Source organism: Cetorhinus maximus, chromosome 25 (assembly GCF_964194155.1).
Source record: "Cetorhinus maximus chromosome 25, sCetMax3.hap1.1, whole genome shotgun sequence".
NCBI classification, from domain to species: Eukaryota; Metazoa; Chordata; class Chondrichthyes; order Lamniformes; family Cetorhinidae; genus Cetorhinus; species Cetorhinus maximus.
This window is the reverse complement of record NC_135903.1, coordinates 32,383,286-32,403,179: the sequence shown is the minus strand read 5'-3', so window position 1 is coordinate 32,403,179 and position 19,894 is coordinate 32,383,286. Positions and strand designations below refer to the sequence as shown.

Here is a 19,894-nt window from a genome sequence, read left to right as displayed (position 1 = left end):
AGAACGGTGTAAACCAGTATGCTCAGGTTCTAAAATAGTCAAGAACAATCCTGTCCAAAGCTTAATGCAAAATTGTTTAGTGCAATGTTTTCTAGGAAATATTATTTAACTGTTCTGAATGTTGAGATAAAAACACGTTACTCAATATGTGATTGGCAAAATCCACTTTTCCCAGACAAACCCTGCCCTCCAATTGCCCATAAGCAATCACCATGACATTTGCAATATTGTTCCTGCTTCTCCCCTCACTATCATCTTAACTCCTCACGCACAATACCAAGACAATTGGTACAGCAGTTAAAAGAATGTTGCTTTGCCAGAGGTAGCATCCTTCAAAGAAGACATTAAGCTCACCTGCTTGTAAAACGTGGATGTTAAAAAATCTGTTAACGAAAAGGGAGTTGGTTTCGTATTCTGGGGAATAGAGAGAGATCAACTGGACCAGAAGGACCGTGTAACCTAAACCTAACTTGTGCATAAGCAAAATACTGCAGAGGCTGGAAATCTGAGATAAAAACAGAAAAATGCTCAGGAGGTCAGGCAGTATCCCTGGAGACAGAAACAGAGTTAATGTTTTAGGTTGATGACATAACTCGTAGTCTTGCATAAAAATTAGACTTGATTCTTGCCCATGAGTAAAAGCCTGAGAACCAAACAACTTCGGCTGGAAGCCATCGGTTATTCACTGTGTTCACACTACAAACCTATTTTTTCAATAACATCGGCAGTGCGGGTGGTGGTAAATTTGTAAGACCGGTTGCACAGAATTACAGAATCCACAAAACTATAGAATGTTGCTGGGTCATAACAGCATTGGTAAAATCTGAAGAAGTTCCACTTCAGTTTCTGAAGTGTTAAAACTTTAATAAAATGACTTTTTCTTAAATGTAACTTGCATTTATTGTGTTATTAACCTGAAAAAACATTCCAAGGAATTTAGCAAAAGCATAATCAAACAAAAGCAAACACTTAGTAAAGTTAAGAGATATTAAAAGCATTGTTCAGAGATGTGGGTTTTAAGGACAGCCTTTGAGAGGAAAGACAGGTAGAAGAGCAAAGGGGTTCAGGGAGGAAATTTTAAATTATGGGGTCCAGTCAACTGAAGGCACAATTGCAAAAGGTTAGGTGAACAGGGGCATGCACAGTGCCAGGGTCAGAGGAATGGAGCTAAATTTACAGAGATAGGGAGGCACAAAGCCATGAAGTCAATTAAACATGAGAATGAGATGTTTAAATTTGAGGTACTGGAAGCAATGTAGTTCAGAAGGACAAGTGTGATGGGTAAGAAGGACTTTATTGCTTGTCTCCAATACCGCACAAAGTTTTGGATGCACTGACTTTTGTGTACAAAGTGCAATGACAATGAATAACAAAAGAAAGGCTATATAAAACACTTGATGGTTCAACGATGTGTACTACAAGTGCATAATAAGACAAAAATTTCCACAGAGCCAAAGGGGGAGATATTTTAAGAGACAGAGACATGGAGTGTTTTAGGGAGGGAACTTCAGGGCTTAGGCCTAGACGACTAAAATCAAACTGCCAATGGTAGAAAAAGTGGGTTGCATATGCGACCAGAGTTGGAGAATACAGAGCTGTCAAATAACTGTAGGGCTATAGATTACAGAGATAGGGAGGGGAAGACCATGGAGGGATCTGAACATGAGGAAGAGAGTTTTAAAACTGAAGTGTAAGCAGGGCCAAAAAAAATCAAGGAGCACAAGGCTGATGGGTCAAAAGAACTCGGTGCAAGTTAGGATTTGGGCAGCACTGTTTTGACTGAGCTCAAGTTTATGTAGTGGGCCAGTACAACATTGGAGCAATTGAGTCAGGCGGTATCAAGTGTGGATGAGGGGTTCAGCAGGGGACGCAGGCAGACAACATTACAGAAATCCAAGTAGAAAGTCTTGGTCATGGGGATGATATGGGGTCGGAAGTTCAGTCCAGGGTCAAACAGGACAATGAGGTTGCAAACATTCTGATTCATCCTGTGACAGTGGGCACGAAGGGGAATGGAATTGACTGGGGAAGAGTTTGCAGTTGGCCAGAAGACAATGGCTTCAGTCTTTGCAACGTTTAAGTGAGGGAAATTTCAGCTCATCCAAAACTGTACTTCAGACAAGCAGTCTGACAACAGAGCGTACAAGCAGAACTTGACATTATGTCTTTGAATTATGTCACCAATGGGCATCATAGAAAGAAAGAAAGACTTGCATTTATATACTGCCTTTCGTGACTTCAAATGACACCCCAAGGTGCTTTACAATCAGTGAAATATTTTCGTAGTGTAGCCACTGTTGCATCGCACAAAATGAGAAATAGGAGTGGGCCAAGGACAGATCCTTGTGGGACTCCTTAGGTAAGGAGTGAGAGTGGACAGAAGCCACAGCAGATTCTCTGGCTACAGCTCAACGGTAAGAAGTTTAAGAAGGGAGTGAGGCAAAAGATGGGAAATTACAGGCCGATTAGCCTGACCTCGGTCGTTGGTAAGATTTTAGAGTCCATTATTAAGGATGAGATTTCAGAATACTTGGAACTGCATGGTAAAATAGGACAAAGTCAGCATGGTTTCATCAAGGGGAGGTCATGCCTGACAAATCTGTTAGAATTCTTTGAGGAGGCAACGAGTAGGTTAGACAAAGGAGAGCCAATGGATGTTATCTATTTGGACTTCCAGAAGGCCTTTGACAAGGTGCCGCACAAGAGGCTGCTCAGTAAGATAAGAGCCCATGGTGTTAGAGGCAAGGTACTAGCATGGATAGAAGATTGGCTGTCTGGCAGGAGGCAGAGAGTGGGGATAAGGGGGTCCTTCTCAGGATGGTGGCTGGTGACTAGTGGAGTTCCGCAAGGGTTAGTGTTGGGACCACAACTTTTCACTTTATACATTAATGATCTGGATAAAGGACCTGAGGGCATTCTGGCTAAGTTTGCAGATGATACAAAGATAGGTGGAAGGATAGGTAGTACTGAGGAGGCGGGGAGGCTGCAGAAGGATTTAGACAGGTTAAGAGAATGGGCAAAGAAGTGGCAGATGGAATACAACGTTGGGAAGTGTGAGGGTATGCACTTTGGTAGGAAGAATAGAGGCATAGACTATATTCTAAATGGGGAGAGAATTCAGAAATCTGGAGTGCAAAGAGACTTGGGAGTCCTAGTCCAGGATTCTCTTAAGGTTAACTTGCAGGTTGACACAGTAGTTAGGAAGGCAAATGCAATGTTGGCATTTATTTCGAGAGGACTAGAATATAAAAGCAGGGATGTGCTGCTGAGGCTTTATAAGGCTCTGGTCAGACCACATTTAGAATATTATAAGCAATTTTGGGCCCCGTATCTCAGGAAGGATGTGCTGGCCCTGGAGCGGGTTCAGAGGAGGTTCATGAGAATGATCCCTGGAATGAAAGGCTTAACATATGAGAAACGTTTGAGGACTCTGGGTCTATACTCGATGGAGTTTAGAAGGATGAGGTGGGGTCTGATTGAAACTTACACAATACTGAAAGGCCTGGATAGAGTGGACGTGGGGAAGATGTTTCCATTAGTAGGAGAGACTAGGACCCAAGGGCACAGCCTCAGAGTAAAGGGAAGACCTTTTAGGACAGAGATGAGGAGAAACTTCTTTAGCTAGAGAGTGGTGAATCTATGGAATTCATTGCTACAGAAGGCTGTGGAGGCCAGGTCATTGGATGTATTTAAGACCGAGATAGACAGGTTCTTGATTGGTATGGGGATCAAACGTTACGGGGAGAAGGCAGGAGAATGGGGTTGAGAAACTTATCAGCCATGATTGAATGGCAGAGCAGACTCGATGGGCCGAATGGCCTAATTTCTACTCCTATGTCTTATGGTCTTATGGAGTGGAACCAGCTGAAGAGCATCCCACTCAGCTAGATAATGGAGAAGCAAACATATAATGGCCAGGGAAAATTCAACTGTTATCGGTTATCTACTTGATAGAGTGTCCTAATATAGTGCAACCCCCTAAGAGGAAAAGAAACAGAACTACCGAGTGAGCATTTGGGCTCCAAACTAACACTGTAAAACTACTGGATTTGTTGGAATTAAAATCAATTTTTATCCCTGCTATTGTCCCAAAAGGATCTTAAAAGTGTGTTAAACATCCAAAAGCAGGAGAGAAAAGAAAAATCCAATGCAAACACCATCATTGAGGGTGACTTTGTATCATACAACTGAAGACAAATACATTACTAGGGACTCAGGGTACATAACAATTTCCCCAGACTCAAATAATTTTTTCAGTAACTCCCATTTTTTCAGAAAAGAGATTTTTTCAAAAAAATGAGCATGTTCTTTGTACAAAAAAGTCCCTATTTTGGCTGTTACAGCCAGAGGCAATACGAAGCTCTATGACGGTACTCTGAATTAGGCCCAACAGTAACTCAGAGTCAATGGATCTGTCTAATCATATTGGGTTTTATTTGTACCATCCACAGAGGTCCATTGAGAATAAATGTAAAAATGAGCATGCCAATGTCATTCTGCAGGGTGTATACATTTTATTATCTTCATATTCCTCATGTTTATCAATGGTAATAACTGCAACTTACAGTGAATTCAATTTCCAAAAATGTATTTGTTTGTGCAAAGAAGCTCAAAATATTTAAAACTTTTTACTCCCCAAGACACTCCAAGACACAATTCCGAGGCATTTAAATGGAAAGAGATCATATTAGAACAGTATTCTGAGCCACATGGATCTAATTCTATTTAGAAATACTCTCCAATTAACCTGACAGTCGACTCCCAGTCATAAAGTCCCAAATTAAAATTTTACCCAGGCTAGCAAATGATAGCTAGGCACTACTACTCTACTGAAAGAAAAATGATACTATTCAATTTATATTATTTCATTCTCTCTTCCCTCCACGTATCAAATCCTGCATCATCTAATGCCAGATCAGCACAGAGAGCACTTATGGAAATATCCATAGCTCCAACATCTTTCTGCTCCCCTGCCCACTAAGTTGGAAAGTCTTAGAGTAAGCTACCACAGGGAAAAAAACTCTCAGAATACTTCTACAATTGAAAATAAAATGTAACTTTACACAGAACTACAAGAAATCAATTTGAATGAATTGCACTCCACTATTCTAGCCTTCTGTCACACTCCCCTATATATAACAGAGAAAGTTGACTTCAGTGACATATTCATACCAAGGAGATCTATCTATAGGGAGTATCTGTGCATGTTACAGAATTACAGAATCAATATTGTTAGAACCAAAAAAAAAAGTGGCCGTGTTATGCGACACTGAGTAAAATCCACTCTGTTCTCAATATTTTAAACATAACAGCAATAGATGGCCTTATCATCCAAATTTAGCTCAATATTTCAACCAGCTGCCATCACCCTAGACCCATTAGTAAAAATGATGCTCCTTTTGTCAGTCAAAGATTGCTGCCAGTCAAAACAAAGATAAGCTCAGGAGCAAACTCTCTCTCTCTAGGTTTGCCCAGCCCTTCTGAACATTGCACAACGATGGGCGAAGGGCAGCAGTAGGCACAAGCCAGGCTTTTTAAAATAAAATCGCCCCTCCTCCCTCCTGGGAGCTGACAATGTGGCTGAAGGTGGCGGGGAGTAAGGGTAAGAGCCCCCAGGCAGGGGTGTGGGTTATCGGTTTCCCCTTCCCTCCTTCCCTCCCCCCGGGCTGACTGCAGGCCTCTGCACTGCAGAAAGAGAGAGAGAGAGAGATTGTGGGGATGGGGGCGGCCGGCAGCAGCAGCGAGCAAGGCGCAGGACAGGGACGGCCCAGAGCCGCCAGTGACAAGCGCCCCGAGCTCATCGCCCTCCCCAACCCCCGACAACAACAACAACAACAACAACCCCGGTCAACAACCGGCCTCCTGCCAGGGATCCATTCCCCCCTTCCCTTTCCCACCCCTCTCTTTTACCTGGAAATCCCGATCTTCATTGAACCGAGCGAATTTGTCAGCCATTTTGCCGACACTTGTTTTCCTCGCTAACAATTCCTCGCCCCCTCTCGCTCGCTCTCTCCTGTCGCTCGCTCTTCTCGCCAAAGTCTCCGCCCCTTTTTTCCTCCGCGTGACCCGCGTTGCGACGGCGACGGCGCCTGATTGACGTGCTGGCCATCCCAGCGCCGTGACCAGGGGCAACCCCGGCCGGCGCCCCAGCACGTGACCGCGTGATTGACAGCTCCCGGGAGCTGGCCCCCCCCCCGTGCTGGGAGTTGTAGTCTACTTTGTCTTTGAAGGGTTCACTGCTGCTGTATAAATGGCGTGCACTGTGCATAATCATAAAGCCTGCAGCGCAATCATTTCCTCCTCAGCTTTATGTCGAGCATCTTTGAGTACTAAGGCTGCCTACATTGATTCTGACCAAGGGTCTCTCACTGTATCTTGTTTTCCTACCGCAATGAGTATTTGCAGAATTTTGCGATTTGATTCTTTTTTATTTTTTCTTTTGCTGTGGGCAAGATTCAGAAAAAAAAACTCACGCCACAATATCTAATTTTCAGAAATGATCCAATCTTGGTACAACAGCAGGTGCAAAAATAGCAATAGCAATTGTTAAAAAAAATATGCTGTGCTGGAGACAGAGCCAGAGGAAGTCACCCATAGTCAACGTTTTGTGTTTGATTGTAGAGGGAAATGAAGCGGGACAACATATTATCACGTGATTCAGGGGAGGAAATAACAGGGGAATTGCTTGGTAGTTTCAAAGTAAACATGCTTCGTATGTTATTGGGTCCTTACAAACCTCTGACCTTTTTGTTACATTTCGTTCCTCTAAGTTTGCAATGTGATGTGGGCTTGCCTCTGCCCTCATTTCCTGTTTGAATCCAGCAGCCTGACTTCCCAAAACCACCTACATCATAGTCTTTACGATGATCTTTTTAACTGTGAACAAAGGGCATAATCCTTCCTTTCATTCTCACAGGGCTCAACAGTTGACCATTCCATTCGAATCTATATTGCCTCTCTTCCATGCATGGTCCACATGGGTGGATCCACTAAAACCAGGCCCAGCACAGCCAATAAATCTCATGCAGCAGCTCACCTACTGCTGTCACATCATCCTAGGCAGTCATGGATTTCTTTGGCACCAGGATTGAGACCATCCGAACAGCTGCCTCTGCCATATCCTTCCCTCTCTCCCTTCTTCAAGCCTGCTGCGCTGAACTTCCTTTAATAATCTCCCCCCCTCACCCCAGCCCTGAATTCTCATCTCCTATCTCCCCTCATGACTTCTCTCAGCTCATCTGGTCCAACAGACTCATCGCCTACTCTCTCAATCACTAAGTTATTCACTAATCCAACTATTCTTCCTGGCTCCCTTGTTAGCTGATATTGTTAACGGTTGTCTCATCTCAGGTTCTGTCCCTCTCGCCCCTAAGTATACTGTCATCACCACCCTCCTCAAAAAACCAACCTTTGAGCCCTCCATCCTTGCAAACTACTATCCCACCTCCAACTTGCCTTTCTTCTCCAAAGTTTTTCAGCGTGTTGTCACTTATCATATTTGAATCTATCCAATCATGTTTTTAACCCTACCACAGTATTGAAACGACTCTTATCAAAGTCACAAGTCACATCCTATGTGTCTGTGACAAAGGCAAACTATCCCTCCCCATCTTTCTCAACTTATCTACAGCCTTTAACACAATTGATCGTACCATCCTCTTTGTCTCACCATCATTGGCCAGCTGGGTGGAACTGCAGTCACCTGGTTCCATTCTTATCTGTCTAAGAATCACCATCTCTGGCTTCTCTTCCTACTTGCACACTATTACCTCTGGTGTCCCTCAAGGATCTACTCTTAACCCTTCTATTTGTCATTATCATGATGCCCCTTGACAACATCATCTAAAAGCACAAGGACAATTTCCACACATATGATGACAAAACCCACTTTTACCTTGTTACCACCTCTCTTAACTCTCCCATTGTCATTAAATTGTAAGGCTGCTTAACTGACATCCAGTGCTAGATAAGGAGAAATGTCCTCCAATTAAACATTGACCAGACTGAAGCTTTTCTCTTTGGTCCCCACCACAAACTCCGTTCCCTTGCCACTGACTCTGCCTGATGACTGTCAGCGGCTGAAGTGGACTGTTTGAAACCTTCATGTTATATTTGGCCCCGAGAAGAACTTTCAACCAAGTATCCTGTCATCACTAAGACCACCTATTTCCACGTCTGTAATATTGCCTGACTGTGCCCCGCATCAGTTCTTCTGCTGCTGAAGCCCTTAACTGTAACTTTGTTATCTCCAGATGTGATGATTCTATCTCACTCCCACATTCATCCTCTATGAACTTGATATCACCCAAAACTCTGCTGCCTGTACCCTAACTCGCATCAAATGCCATTCACCTATCACCCCTGTGTTCATTGACCTACATTGGATCCTTGGTGTAATGAATGCAAGGTTTTATAAGATGATTATGCCTTGGGACTGCCTTTTTAACTTAAGGTAAAATAGAGTAGTGAAGGGGGTCATGTGATCTGCCAAACAACAAACCTGTGTGGTTTGGTTACCACAGGGACTAAGGGGCCCAGGTTTAGACTTGCCGAGCATGATGCAAGATTCTCCCACTTGAAAACAAAGGTTAAAAACAACTGGGGCTGACTGTGGAAAAACTTTCTGACTCCAAGATTTCAGACAGAAACAGAGGGAGAGTTGTCTCAAAGAAGAAAAGGCAGCAGCTAGTGTGGTCAGCCGAGTGCAGTGTGTTGGCTTTCTGTGGACTACCAGGCAGAATGCAGGTGGAAGACAGTCCCTTGTTAAGATGATGCAACTCATAAAAATTGAAAGGATTGGAAAATTCATCCTTGCTTGGCCTGGGGGCGGGGGTGGGTGGGGGGGTGGGGGGGGAAGAATTGCCAGGAGTATGCCTTACTGCTTATTGCTGGTGGTTGGTTAGGGACTTCTCCACAATCTGAGAGAAGCACTTTTGACGGTGACTCAAACACGGGGAGAACCAAAGGCAACTAGGAATGGGCAATAAATACTGGCCCAGCCAGCAAAGCCCACATCCCATGAATAAATAAAAAAAAAAAATCAAACCCGTTGGAAGCAAAGAGTGATGTTAGGTTGGTTCCTGTAAAAATTGCAACTCTGTGGAGAGCGGGCAGTGAAATACAACTGTGGGGGTGGGGTTAAGGTTGTGTTAAAAAGCTAAGATAGCTTTTCTGTAGTTTAGGGTACTAGTTGCCCACTATATACTGTTTAGGTAATGTTGCTTTTAGTTTGTTTGTTACAGTAAAAGTCTTAAAACTTCAAATCTTGTTGTGCAATTCCTTTAAATCCATTTCTTGGAATTCAAACATCTTTTTAAAAGTTATCAGTCTCTCTGGAGATCATAACACTATTAAGCAATGCCTGGATTTTAGAATTCTCAACTTGCTTTCAAGTCCCTCCAGGTCCTAGCCCCTCCCTATCTCTGTAGCCTCCCACCATACAACCTGCCGAGATATTTGAGCTCCTCTAATTCAAACATCTTAAATATCCCTATTTTTAATCGCTGCACAATTGGTAGTCGTGCTTTCAGCTATCAAGGCCCCAAGATTTAGAATTACCTCTTGTAGTGACTGAAAGTACAGCCTTTTCCTACTGCCTATTAGAGGTCACGTGATTGGTCTGATGAATGAGCCCTAAGCGCAGTTCCAGAAGGCGGAACTTTCTAGCCATGGACATGGTTCTAGCATGTAGCTTCTAAAAGAGCTCTGTAATAAAGTTATCTGTTACAAGTAGAAACCTGTCTGGTACTTCAAGTTATTACAGTTGTCGACGAGGGTAAAATAGTTCTGATGCTGCACCTCGCCTTGTGAATGTAAGTGCATAAGTTCTTAAAAAAAAAGAAAAATATACTCACCGTCATTCCACTCTTCAGCAGAATCAACCCTTATGACACGATTATGGAATGCTGGAGCCAGTATGTATAGCGCCTTGGTGTTTATTTCGTGGAGAATGAAATAACCACGAAGGAGAAGCAGAAAGCAATTGTTTTGAGTGTCTGTGGTAGCGAGACATATAACCTCAGCCGCATTCTGTAGGCCCCGAACACGCCCAATTCTAAATCTTTTAACGAATTGGTAGACGTCATGAAGATGCATTTTCAGCCGAAGCCGTCAGTAATAATGCAGAGGTTTAAATTTAACTCCAGAGTAAGGGCCCCAGGAGAGTCCATCACAACTTTCATAGTGAAGTTGAAGCAGTTGACTCTCAAAGACACTCTCAATGATACGTTGCAGGACCGGTTAGTTTGTGGCATTCACAACGATGCCATTCAGTGCTGTTTACTCGCAGAAGCTAACATCGATTTGAAGCATGCCATGGAAGTAGCACTAGCCATGGAAGGTGCTGCAAGGGACTCGCAGGCTTTACAGAATGTGCAAATGGTGCCTTTCTTCATTTGGGGTGGGAACCTACCACCGAACGTGGCACGAAAACCAGAGACACAGCAGCAAAGCGGGAGACAATCTCTGCTGCTCAAGAAAAGAAAAGGTCGAATGGAAGCATTTCAGTGGCTTAATCTGTTACAGATGTGGCAGTAACCATGTACCAGACACCAGCAGATTCAAGCAGACAGAATGCCATTGCTGCCAAAAGAAAGGGCATGTAATAAAGAGATGCATGGCGAAATCGAGACAGCCCATTAGACAGCAGACCAAAAGTATTGAAGTGAATAACGTAACAGAACCTGAAGCTGCTGATACTGATATCTATTCCCTGTACAATGTCAAAGCAGTAAAAACTGAACCAATAACCATCACCATTCAAGAGAATGGGAAGTCACCAGTAATGGAGGTAGATACAGGAGCCTCAACCACACTGGTGGGAGAGCACACATTTAAATACTTAATTGAAGGCACCCAGCCACTGACCCTGGAGCAAACCACGGCTCAATTAATGACATGCACTGGAGAGTCCATACAAGTAAAAGGCTTCGCCACAGTACCTATGTCCTATAGGCAACAGACAGTCCAGCTTCCACTGATCATAGTGACAGGTGAAGGGCCTAGTATTCTGGGCCGAGATTGGTTACAAAATAGTAAGCCCAACTGGTCTGAAATATTTCAAGTGAGAACAGGAGGAGTTCCTGAGCTGTTAAAGAAATACAATGGTGTATTTCGTGATGAATTGGGAAAGTTAAAAGGTCTGCAAGCAAAAATATATGTAGATTTGCAGGCAACACCCCATTTCTTTAAGGCCAGACCTGTGCCTTATGCCCTAAAGGAGAAGGTGGATGCAGAATTGTGCTGCTTAAGAAAGCTAGGCATCATCCAGCCAGTCCAATTTTCAGAATGAGCAGCGCCCATAGTCCCTGTGATGAAATCTGAACAAACTGTTTACATGTGCGGGGATTACAATTAACTGTGAACAAGGCAGCTAAACTAGATAAATATCCTATCCTGAGGATAGATGACTTGTACGCTAAGCTAGCTGGAGGCAAATCCTACACCAAACTGGACATGAGCCATGTGTGCCAACAGCTAGAGCTGGACAGCATGTCTAGAAGTTATGTAACCATCAACACACACAAGAGCCTGTATCAATATACTCACTTACCCTTTGGCGTATCATCTGCATGTACAATCTTCCAAAGGACCATGGAAAGTCTTTTGCAAGGACTTCCTTGAGTAATAGTATGCCTAGATGATGTTCTGATCACAGGGTCAACTGAAGCCGAACATTTGACCAACCTGGAAGAAATTTTAAGATCAATTTTGGAAGCCGATGTACGATTAAAGGAAGAGAAATTATATTCCAAGCACCAGAAGTCATTACTCAGGTCACCGGGTGGATGCCATGGGGTTGCATCCATTAGAGGAGAAAGTCAGGGCAATCAAAGAAGTGCCCTCTCCTTCCACTGTCACTGAACTCGAGTCTTTTTTGGGCCTGGTTAGCTATGATAGCTGCTTCTTGCCAAACTTGTCAACAGTGTTAGCACCTTTACACTTGTTATTAAAAAAGGATCATCGTTGGTCATGGAATTTACAACAAGAAGAAGCCTTTGTGAAAGTTAAGACGCTATTATATTCATCATGTCTACTGGTACATTATGACCCATCAAAAGAATTAATATTAACTTGTGACAAATCTCCTCACGGGGTGGGAGCTGTATTATCACACAGGGTGAAAGATGATTCCAAAAGGCCAATCAAAGGCCAGTCTCTAGAATCCTCTCTGCAGCCGAGAAGGGTTATTCACAACTAGAAAAGGAAGGTTTATCAGTAATATTTGAGGTGAAGAAATTCCACCAGTATCTGCAGGATGACATTTCACCATTGTGTTGGACCATAAACCATTAATGGGTTTATTCAGTGAGGATAAAACCATTCCACCAATAGCCTCAGCAAGAATTCAACAATGGACTTTTATATTATATTATAGTATGAGTATAACTTTATGCATCGTCCTGGCAGGCATATTGCAAATGCAAACGCACTCAGTCAGCTCCCGTTACCAGATAACATTGTACCTGAAGTTGTGCTTGTGCTGAATTTCTTGGACTCTTCTCCTGTGTGTGTGAAGCAAATAAGAATTGGACAAACAGAGACCTAATTTTGTCAAAAGTCCAAGACCTTGTATTGCAAGGGTGGTCGAGTTCACTAGTGTCTGAAGAAATGAGACCATTCCATGCCCGTAAAACAGAGTTAAGTTGTCAAGATGGAATCTTGTTGTGGGGATCAAGATTTCGTCGTCCCTTTGCAAGGAAGAGAACCACTTTTGACAGAGCTTCACAGTGCGCATCCAGGCATATCGGAGATGAAAATGCTTGTGCGAAGCTATGTCTGGTGGCCAGGCATAGACAATGACATTGAAAGCATGGTCAAGCAGAGTCTCCAATGTCAGCAACAACAGATGTTGCCTATTTCAGCTCCATGGCATCTGTGGGAGTGGCCTGGCCAACCCTGTGTTAGACTACATATTAACTATGTAGGTCCATTCTTAGGTACTATGTTTTTATTGATTGTTGATGCGCATTCTAAGTAGATGGATGTATATGAAGTTAGATCACTGATATTGAGTGCAACTATTGAAAAGCTGCACCAATGTTTTAGTGTACATGGCCTACCGGAAGTCATTGTTTTGGATAACAGTACAATCTTTATTAGTACAGAATTTCAGAGATTCATGAGTTCAAATGGAATCAAACATATTAAAACAGCACCATATCATCCCTCATCAAATGGGTTAGCTGAAAGCAGTGCATACTTTCAAATCTGGAATGAAGAGGTTATCCAAAGGCACTCTAGAAGCTCGATTTTTCCAATTTCTTCTCAGTTATTGTATGACTCCTCATTCAAATACAGGTTCAACACCGTCTGAATTATTGTTGAAATGCTGCCTACATACTAGGTTAAACCTGGTGTTTCCAAACTTAGAGGGGAAGGTAGAGAAGAATCAGGGTAATCAAAAATTGAATCACGATATTCATAGCAAAATTTGAAGATTTACTGTAGGAATTTTGTGGAAGTGGACCTTGTTGGGTTCCTGGTACAATTGTCTCAGAGACTGGTCCCTTATCATTCCAAGTGGAAGTGGAAGACCGAATTGTTCAAAAACATATGGATCATCTAACGAGTAGAGAGACATTCCAACAACCAGCTATTCCATCTGTGATTGACGTCAAACCATTAATCCCTGAGATGACAGACTGAGCTAGAATAGACATATCTGATGTCTCTGTAGAATTGCCTAACACTGAACTGACACTTTCTAATGATGTTCCTGATGCTGCAGTTCCTGATTATGTTGATCCAGTGGGAGAACCTAAAGTGGTAGAGTTACGCCACTCTAACTGAATAAGAAACCACCTCAGAGGCTTAATCTTTAATCACTTGACCTGTATATGGTGTGGATTAAAATGTTCTTTGCAAATAAGAAATGTAAAAAAAACTAAAGGAGGAGGAAATATAGTGATTGAAGATATAGCCTTTTCCTCCTGAATATTAGGGGCCACGTGATTATTCTGATGAATGAGCCTTAAGTGTGGGTAATCCAGAGGGAAGAGCTTTCAAGTCATGGACCTGGTTCAAGTGTGTAGCTTCTAAAAGCACTCTGTAATAAAGTTATCTGTTTCAAGTAGAAACCGGGCTGGTACGTCAAGTCATTACACCTCCCTAAACCCCTCTGCCTCTTTATCTCACTTTCTTCTTTGCAGACGCTCCCTAAAACCTACCACTTTGACCAAGTTTTCAATCATCTGACCTAATATCTCCTTGTAGCTTGGTGTTACATTTTGTTTATAATGCTTCTGTGAAGAACCTTGTGATAATTTATTACATTAAAGGTGCTATATAAATACAATTTGTTGTTGTTGCCCCATAGAGCTCGACCCTTGGCACCCCCCCGTTCCTTGATCGCATGCTCTGCCATGGTCATATCGTCTGTCAGCTTGCACCCATATATATATATATTGGCAACACCCAGATCTACTTTTTTGGCACTATCCTTCAATCCTGGATTACCATGAGACAATTGAACGTTTTGTCTGACATTGGTAAGACCAAAACCATCTTATTTGGCTCTCACTAAAAACTCCCCATCCTTGGCTATACTTCTGATGATGTGCCCCATGATGCCCTGCTTGAACCTGAACTAAAAATACCACATCCTTTCCATCACCATGACTATCTATTTCTGCCTCCACAACACCTGCTTCCCAAGCTAGCCTCACAAAAAATCCTACTTGACAGGAAAAGTTTCTATCTCCTGGCTGTAAGATAATAATAGTTGCTTTGCTTCGCTCTAAAATAACTGCATCTCCTCTATTTTACTCTAAAACGTTGCTCCAACACCTTCCCCAGTGGCTTTGGTCATTCTGTGCAGGAGAGTGATGCTGAAGTATTATGCCTGTTAAGAGGATGTAGAAGGCCTTGAGTCACTCATGCTTGCAGCATCCATATCATTTTCCAATATTTTCATCATTTATATTAAAACCATATTCGGTGTAAGTAGGATGGTTCTAATAGAATGAGGGCCGAAATTTGAATACCTTGATGCATTTTTGGAAATAATGGCCTGGGATTTTCACCGCGTCGTGATGACTTGAGAGCCCTTTAAAAATGGCAGGCGGGTTCCGTTTCTGGGATTCTCAACCCCATTCCTGGGCTGTCTGATTTTTGGGAGTGTCTTTAAAGGGTTTTTTGGGCTGGTTACGATCAAAAGCCCACATCCGGCACTCCTGACCTGGTTGGCTCTATTGCTGAAATAGGCATGACCTATTCCTCTGCAATTTTCATGGAGTTTTTAAAGAATCATAGCTCACGACCCCTTAGAGGAGTCATGAATGCTAATCTATGTGAGGGGACCTTTTAGAAGGTAGTTTCAAAAGGCCCTCCTCATGCCCCCCCCCCGCCAGGCTCTGCCCTTCAATCTACACACCATGGCACCTCAGATTCAGGCTTTTCCTACTCTAATGGTTGTTTGGGCTCTCAGACAAGCATACATAATGAGGCTTGGCTGAGAGCCCAGCCATCCATTACGCTCATTGAAACGCTGCTCCCCAGAGAAAACGTTGTTTGATTGACAGCTCAGGCTCTCTGCTGTCAATTTCACAATGTTTGTTTACATAAATTTAAGTGGCTTCAAGTGTTTGTGGTCTTTGTTATTGATACTTTAAAGGGTCTGGATGATTGACATTTTTATTAGCTTGTCGTGAAATAACTTTTTTTCAACATAGGAGAAAGTTATGAATGATTTACTTTTTCACTACTCTGTCACCACAGAGTTACTTGGTTTTAGACAGTATATAGTGGGTCAATGGGCATGGAAGTGCCATAGCTTGGTATGGGAGGGTGCATGAGGAGCCATGGGGGGGGTGAGTTGAAGGGCAGAGCTTGGCATAGCAGGTCAAGGGGGAATGGGTAGAAGGGCAGAATTTGGCATGTTGGCATGAGGGTCCATGGGGGTGGGTGAGGTGCATGTGGTGGTATGGATGGGGAATGTGGAGTGTTTGGAGGGTGAGGGGATGTGAGGGGTGAGTGCTGTAGGGCCTTTGTATTTTTAATTTAACTGGGACAAGGTCCCATAGCACCAAAGCTGGCTTTTTAAACAGCCCGCTTCTGCAATCCTGACTCCCTCTACCCGCCTTGGGGATGAAAATACAGGCCAATGTCTTCAACTTTGCTCAGGAACTGTGGGTGGAATTTTATGACCCCTTCATGGCCAGGAAGTTTGGGGGGAGTGGGGGGGGTTGGTGGGGGTGCCTGAAAATGCAGCGAGCTATTCAAAACTCCATTGACTTCAGTGGGACTGGAAGATCCCACCAGCGGGAAGACCCATAAAATTCCGCCCTGTACTCTCATGTCTGAGTCAGAAAGCTGTGGATTCAAGTCTCAACTGGACTTCAGCATTTTATCCAATATTATCCACTGCAGTACTGGGGGTCGCTATATATCTGAGATGCCACCTTTTAGATGAGGTGTTACACTGAGTCCTGATTGACAGGTTCAGGTACATCTGAAAGATCCCAAAGCACTTTTTGGAAGAAGAGCAGGGTGTTCTCTTAGTGTGATGGCCAGCATTCATTCCTTGGCCACCATCACCAAAGCAGACCGTCTGTGGACTTTGCTGTGTATAATTTGTTTGCCATGTTTCCATAACATACCCTTCAAATGGAATTCATTAGCTGTGAAACACATTGGTTCATCCAGATCATGTAAAAGGCACTTCATAAATGCAAGTTTTTTGTTTTATTTTTAATTGAAAGTTTTTAATCGAAAGGATTCTTTATGCTCCCTATGAAGAAAGCACAAACCCCATTGATTTTGGTCATGGAAATACGTTTTGGGCATACTGAGATGATTACTGAGATTCTCACAACTAAGATTTTTAACTGCTGACTATTCTACCTACCATGCCAGAAAAAAAGTCATCAGCATATAAAATAAGGCCTGCTTCAACAGGATGCACTCTGTTACCAGCTGCACAAGGCAAATTAAATCAAAGAAGTACACTTCTCTCAGGCACAGTAAATTCCGAAGCTATAAACAGACAGAATGTATGAGCTACCGAATCTGGTAACAAAATGTACACAACATAAATAGTCCAACAACTTGCCAATCTGTCAGGATAGGCTTCCTGCAATAATTTTCTACCTTATAGCTAGAGCAATTAACTGCTGAGATCTATTCAGGAATCAACACATTTGTTGTCACTCTTCTTTAAGCAAAATTGTAATGTTCAGGCAAAACAAATTGTACCACACCCAGTAAGCATAGAAATTCATGGAATTAGTTGTGGGGTGCAATGCCCACATCAAATCGTGGGCTGATAGGTGGCAAGTAACATTTGCACCACACAAGTTCCAGGCTATGACCATCTCCAACAATAGAAAATCTATCAATCTCCCCTTGACACTCAGCTGCATTACCATCACTGAGTTCGCCAATATCAACATCTTGGGGGCTACCATTGAGCAGAAACTGAACTGGACCAGCCATATAAATACTGTGATTACAAAAGCAGGTCAGAAACTAGGAATTCTGCAGCAAATAACTCATCTCCTGACTCTCCAAAATCTGTCCACCATCTAGAAAATACAAGTCTAGAGTCTGATGGAATACTCTCCACTTGCTTGGATGAGTGCAGCTTCAACAACACTCAAGAAGCTCAACACCATTCAGGGCAGGTCTGCTTGATTGTCACCCATCCACCACCTTAAACATTCACTCCCTTCACTTCCAATGCACAGTGGCAGCAGTATGTACCATATACAAAAGGTATTGGGGGGCGAGGGGAAGGGGTGAGGGCAGAACTGCGGGAAATGGATCAGACACAGCTGAGGGCCCTGTCAACCACCGTGTGGGGGAATCCTTGGCTGAAGAAAAAGGAAGACATGTCAGAAATGCCATTTTGGAAGGTGGCATCACCAGAACAGTTGCAATGGAGACTGAGAAACTGGGAGAATGGAATGCGGCCTTTACAGAATGCAAGGTTTGAGGACATGTAATTGAGGTAGCTGTGGGTGTCGGCGGGCTTGTAAAAATATTAGTAGACAAGCTATCCCCAGAGAAGTTAAGGTAGGGAGGTGTCGGAGAGGGATCATGTGAAGGTGAAACAAGGGCGGAAATTGGAAGCAAAATTGATTAATTTTTCCATTTCCGGGCGAGAGCAGGGTGTGGTATGTTCCCCTTCCTTCTGGAGCCACAATAGGGATCCTTTTGTCCTCACTTTCCATTCCACCAGCTTCCATGTCCAAACCTGCACAATTTCCGTCAATTCCAGCATGCTGCCACCACCAAACACGTCTTCTCCTCTCCTCCCCTGTCACCATTCCAAAGGTAGCATTCCCTCCAGGACACCATGCTCCACTCCTCTATCACTCCCAATACCTCATCCCCTTCCCAGAGCACCTTCCTATGCAATCGTAGGAGGTGTAAAACCTGCCCCTTTACGTCCTCTGTCCTCACTGTCTGAGACACCAGACACTACTTCTAGGTAAAACAGCAATTTACTTGTACTTCTTTCAATTTAGTCTACTACATTAGCTCAGAATGTGATCTATACTTTCGGAAGACCAAACGCAAGCTGGGAGACCACTTTGCAGAACACCTTCACTCAGTCAGCAAGCATGACCTGGCCTTCTGACTGCTTGCCATTTCAATTCACTAGCTTGCTTTCACGCTCACATTTCTATCCTCATCCTGCTGCAATGTTCCAGTGAAGCCCAGCTCACGCTGGAGGAACAGTACTTCATCTTCCAATTAAGCAATTTACAGCCTGCTGGACTCAACATTGAGTTCTACAACTTCAGGCCATGAACTCTGTCCTACATTTTGAAATCTGTTTTTTCTCAAATGCCAGTCTGTATCTTGTTCTCATATTTTTTGCTTTCAGACAGACCTTTATTCTGCTATTAACACCCACTCCGGACAAATGCTTTGTCCCTTTACTACTACCATTACCACTCTGTTTGCCTTTTGTTCCATGACATTTTTGGCATTTAATGTCCCCTGTCCTCTAACCTATCCCTGACCTTCTGTTTTGCTTCACCTGACCCTCCCCACTTTATCAACAGCATAAAATATATCACATTTCTACCTCTCTTCAGTTCCCACGAAGAATCATATTGGGCTCAAAAATTTAACTCTGTTTGCCTCTCCACAGACATTGCCAAACCTGCTGAATTTTTTCCAACATTTTCTGTTTTTATTTCAGATTTCCAACATCCACAGTATTTTCTTTAAAGTACTTTTGAAGTGCTGTCACTGTTGTATAAAAGAAGAGAAGGGAGAAGGATAGTTTCTGGGCTAACGTGACAATGAGAATAGGAAAAAAACTCAAAGGCGAGTTGTGTTACATATGCTTACAGTGAAGTTCAGCCTTTAAGTACTTAGTACAAAAACTATGAAGACCTTTGTTATGTCAGAAGCTCTGATATCTTCAGCATGCCCCACACATAGTCAAAGAGAAATGTCAATTATCACAGAGAAAGACCCATGGATTATTAAAAGATGAAAGTACAGATGTAGATGTGGAAGAATGCTTTGTGGAATTGTTCTAACACGTTGAGATATAGAAAGTTGTTAAATATATAGGATTACACCTTGTTGGAAAGATTTTTCATTATGAACACTTGTAATTACTGAGCAATATGTGGTTACAACACAACAGCATTAGGTTCCCAACTAGAAGGATGCAAATTGTAAATCCAGGTTGGACAGTGATATGAATTTTTGCTGCCATTGAGTGAGTTTTGTTGGTTCTTATCTGAAGGTGAAGCACTTCAAAGACTTAGGGCTTTTCTCACAGGAGAACAAAAGAGTATAACCTAATACTGCCATTCCCAGTCTCTCTCAGTATATGTCCTGTCAATGTTTAGGCTGGGAGGTTGGTAGTGAACACTAAAGCCAATTCAACCTTACCATCCTATCTAAATGAAAACCGTGAAAAGGGCAGTAA

General features: G+C 42.9%; 1 protein-coding gene across 5 annotated transcripts in view; it reads right to left on the bottom strand.

Moving 5' to 3' along the window:
• The window catches only part of gpatch8 (G patch domain containing 8), a 194,305-nt gene extending 188,258 nt beyond the window's left edge, over positions 1–6,047 (bottom strand). For 2 of the 5 annotated variants that reach the window (XM_078529754.1, XM_078529756.1), the window contains exon 1: positions 5,911–6,043. Coding sequence is in view for 1 of the 5 variants with exons in the window: in XM_078529752.1 (XP_078385878.1) it covers positions 5,911–5,955 (45 nt within the window). In the remaining 4 variants the exon portion in view is untranslated. Of the gene's footprint in view, positions 1–5,910 lie in introns of all 5 variants that reach the window. The other 3 variants (XM_078529752.1, XM_078529753.1, XM_078529759.1) reach the window with 3 other exon arrangements.
• Between the last annotated feature and the right edge of the window lie 13,847 nt (positions 6,048–19,894).